The 3,422-nt window shown below is 51.2% G+C and overlaps 1 protein-coding gene across 1 annotated transcript; it reads left to right on the plus strand.

The window, feature by feature from the left end:
* Window positions 1-931: 931 nt before the first annotated feature.
* On the plus strand, window positions 932-2,484 carry LOC102721292 (myricetin 3-O-rhamnoside 1,2-glucosyltransferase UGT709G2-like). Its single transcript, XM_006658502.2, has one exon. It carries the CDS (start codon window positions 946-948, stop codon window positions 2,482-2,484), a length of 1,539 nt encoding a protein of 512 aa, XP_006658565.2. The 5' UTR covers window positions 932-945.
* Window positions 2,485-3,422: the final 938 nt, after the last annotated feature.

Here is a 3,422-nt window from a genome sequence, read left to right on the forward strand (position 1 = left end):
AATCACTAAACTTACATTAGGACAACATTAAAAAAAATAGAACTAGTACCTACAGGAAGTGAAGCAAACTTCCACGAACAAATCTGCCTGAATTTTCCTATAATGCGGATGTATTTCTTTTTCAATTGTTTCAACCACAACAATATATTAAAAACAATCCACCCATTAAAAGTTAATGTAGGATATTTATAAAAAAACATGTCCATCCGAACTTTGATAATTTATATATGGAAAGGTGTTTCGTTACACGTCCCATGAGAAGAAATTTTCTGAAATTATATAAAGAAAGTTTTCAAAAGGTACAAAAAAGTTCTGTACAGACTTGAAGTTGTACCATGGACAACCTGAAATGTAATAGTCTATTCGACAGCTATTTTTAGTTTCATAGAAATTCATAATCTGCTTCGAACCTTGTAGTTATATTGATTATCTAAATGGTAAGTTTTCCTGTTATTGCACACTGATAGAGACTGAACAAAACACTATCTTTTTATTTTATTCTAAAGATGACCTTGATAGATGAGTCAATTATTAGGCCAGTGTAGTGGTATGAGATTAAAATAAAGATATTCGATTACAAATTAACCACTTGGCACACGATGCGTTATTATTTTTTTCTCGGTTTTTGAGAGCGCACTTTCAAAACTGCTAAATGATGCATTTATTATAAAAATCAATATAAAATCTCATCATCTCATATTTATAAAATCAATTTTAAATTTTATAACAATCTGTCTTATCATTTAGATATCAATGTCAAAAAATTAAAAAATCTTTTATCTTCTTCTTCGTACATGGGCAGGTGGATAGAAAGAAAGAAAACATCCGCAATGCTCTTAAAACTGACTTGTTCATCGTGCGCTGGCATTTGTCCATTTTCCATGATCCCATCGCAATTTTAATAGTGCTGTTGGTGAAGGTGTGACACTGACACTGCCTTCTTCCATGGACACCGAGGAGGCGCCGATGGCCGGCGGCGCGGCCGTGCACGTCCTCGTATTCCCGTGGCCGGCGCAGGGGCACATCAACCCCATGGCACACCTCGCCGTGGCCTTCGCCGGCGCCGGCGCCCACGTCACCTTCCTCCACACCGACCACAACCTCCGACGCCTTGGCAGCGCCGTGGCGGCGGCCTCGCCACGGCTCCGCTTCCTGTCCGTCCCCGACGGCCTTCCCGACGAACACCCACGCTCGGTGGCCGACATCCTGGAGATCGGCAGGTCCCTGGCTACCGCCGGCCGCGTGGCGTACCGTGCGCTGCTCGCCTCGTTGCTGCAGCCGCAGCCAGGCGGCCATGGCGGCGCCGACGCGGGTACAGGAGCGGGAGGCGGTGGCTGCTTCCCGCCGGTGACCGCCGTCGTCGCGGATGGGCTTCTGACCTTCGCCATCGACATCGCCGAGGAGCTCGGCGTGCCTGCGCTGGCTTTCCGCACGACGAGCGCGTGCAGCGTCTTGGCGTACCTGTCCGTGCCGAAGCTTTTCGAGCTCGGTGAGCTGCCCTTCCCTCCGGGAGGCGACCTCGACGAGCCGGTGCGTGGCGTTCCAGGCATGGAGGGATTCCTACGCCGGCGAGATCTCCCGAGTCCGTTCCGCCGTCACGGTGACGACCACGACGTCGGCCCCATGCTGCAACCGGTGGTCGAGCACATCACGCAGAGCTTCAAGCAGGCACGGGCGGTCATACTCAACACGGCCGCGTCGCTCGAGGGCCCAGTGGTCGCGCACATCGCGCCGCACGCGCGCGACGTCTACACCATCGGCCCTCTCCACGCCATGTCCCCGGCGCCGGCCACGGCCAGCGCCGCCAGCTTGTGGAAGGAGGACGACGGTTGCTTGCCGTGGCTGGATGCCCGGGCGGACCGGTCCGTCGTGTACGTCAGCCTGGGGAGCCTCACCGTCATTTCGCTGGAGCAGTTCACGGAGTTCTTGTCCGGGCTCGTCGCCGCCGGCCACCCTTTCCTCTGGGTGCTCCGGCCGGACATGGTCGCGGCGAGCCAGAACGCCGCCGTCCAAGAAGCCGTCAGGGCCGCAGCAGGGAACAGCAAGGCGGCGTGCGTCGTGGAGTGGGCGCCGCAGCGGGACGTGCTGCGCCACCGCGCCGTGGGGTGCTTCCTGACGCACGCCGGCTGGAACTCGACGCTGGAGGCCGCCGTCGAGGGGATACCAATGGTGTGCTGGCCGTTCTTCGCCGACCAGCAGACGAACAGCCGGTTCGTTGGCGGCGTGTGGAGGACGGGGCTGGACATGAAGGACGTGTGCGACAGGGCCGTGGTGGAGAGGATGGTCAGGTTGGCGATGGAGTCCGGCGAGATCAGAGCATCGACCCAGGCACTGGCGCGGCAGGTGAGGCGGGACGTCGCCGCCGGCGGCTCGTCGGCGAGAGAGCTCAAGCGGCTGGTCGGCTTCATTGGGGAGCTCGCCATGCCTATCCAATGTGCTGCTATACATGACTTCGAATTGTTAGATAATTCAATTCAATCATAAACAGTAGATTACGAATTTAAACCCTAATCAGTACATGGTGACCGATTAATTCAAATGCGGAAACCTAAATAAACCTGCAGATGAAGCCATCTGATTCCCTTCTTTTCTTTTCTTCAATTCCGGCTTCTTTCCTTCGTCTCCGGCAAGATTAGTTCGCCGGTGATCTAATTTGAATCTCCGACCTTCGGGTCTCCAACGGCACTGCCCTGGAATCGCCGCACGAAACCCTTCCAGCGCGTCTCTGATCGGGAGAGTTTGATTTCGAATTTCTGGTTTTAGAGAATAAGCGACACGAGCGTCCCCGTGGGCTCCTCTTCTTTTATATAGCACTGGTGGGCCTCGGGGGCTTTTCCTAATCCGATTCTGACCCGTAACCACCGATCGCAGTTACGGCCCATAAGGGTTACGAATTTCAGAGTTAGAGATGGATTACGGATAGGATTACGGTGGTTATATCCTTTCCTAAATATCGGCTAACCGATAAATCAACCAACATTCTCCCCTTGATTTAGAGGTTAATTACGAGTCCATCATACAATACAGCTCCCTAAAGCATTGTGTCACAACAACATTTCGCATCATTGAGACGACAAGACTTATAGTTCACAATATCATACGAATAAACCCTTGATTAATTAAGCGGGTATTGATCGAACTTAATTGCCCCGGTTTCCAGGATCTTTATTCAAGGTCATTACACAATCCCATGTTGGCCACATGTTCTTTGAACAAGTTGGGAGGTAAGCCTTTAGTTAATGGATCCGCAAGCATTGATTTAGTGTTTATGTATTCAATTTTGATTGTTTGATCCTGTACTCTATCTTTCACAACATGGTATTTAATGTCAATGTGTTTGGCAGCTTCACTTGACTTGTTGTTACTCGTATAGAAAACTGCGGTCTCATTATCGCAGTATATAGTCAGTGGTCTTTCAATGC

The sequence above is a fragment of the Oryza brachyantha genome, chromosome 7 (assembly GCF_000231095.2).
Source record: "Oryza brachyantha chromosome 7, ObraRS2, whole genome shotgun sequence".
NCBI lineage: Eukaryota > Viridiplantae > Streptophyta > Magnoliopsida > Poales > Poaceae > Oryza > Oryza brachyantha.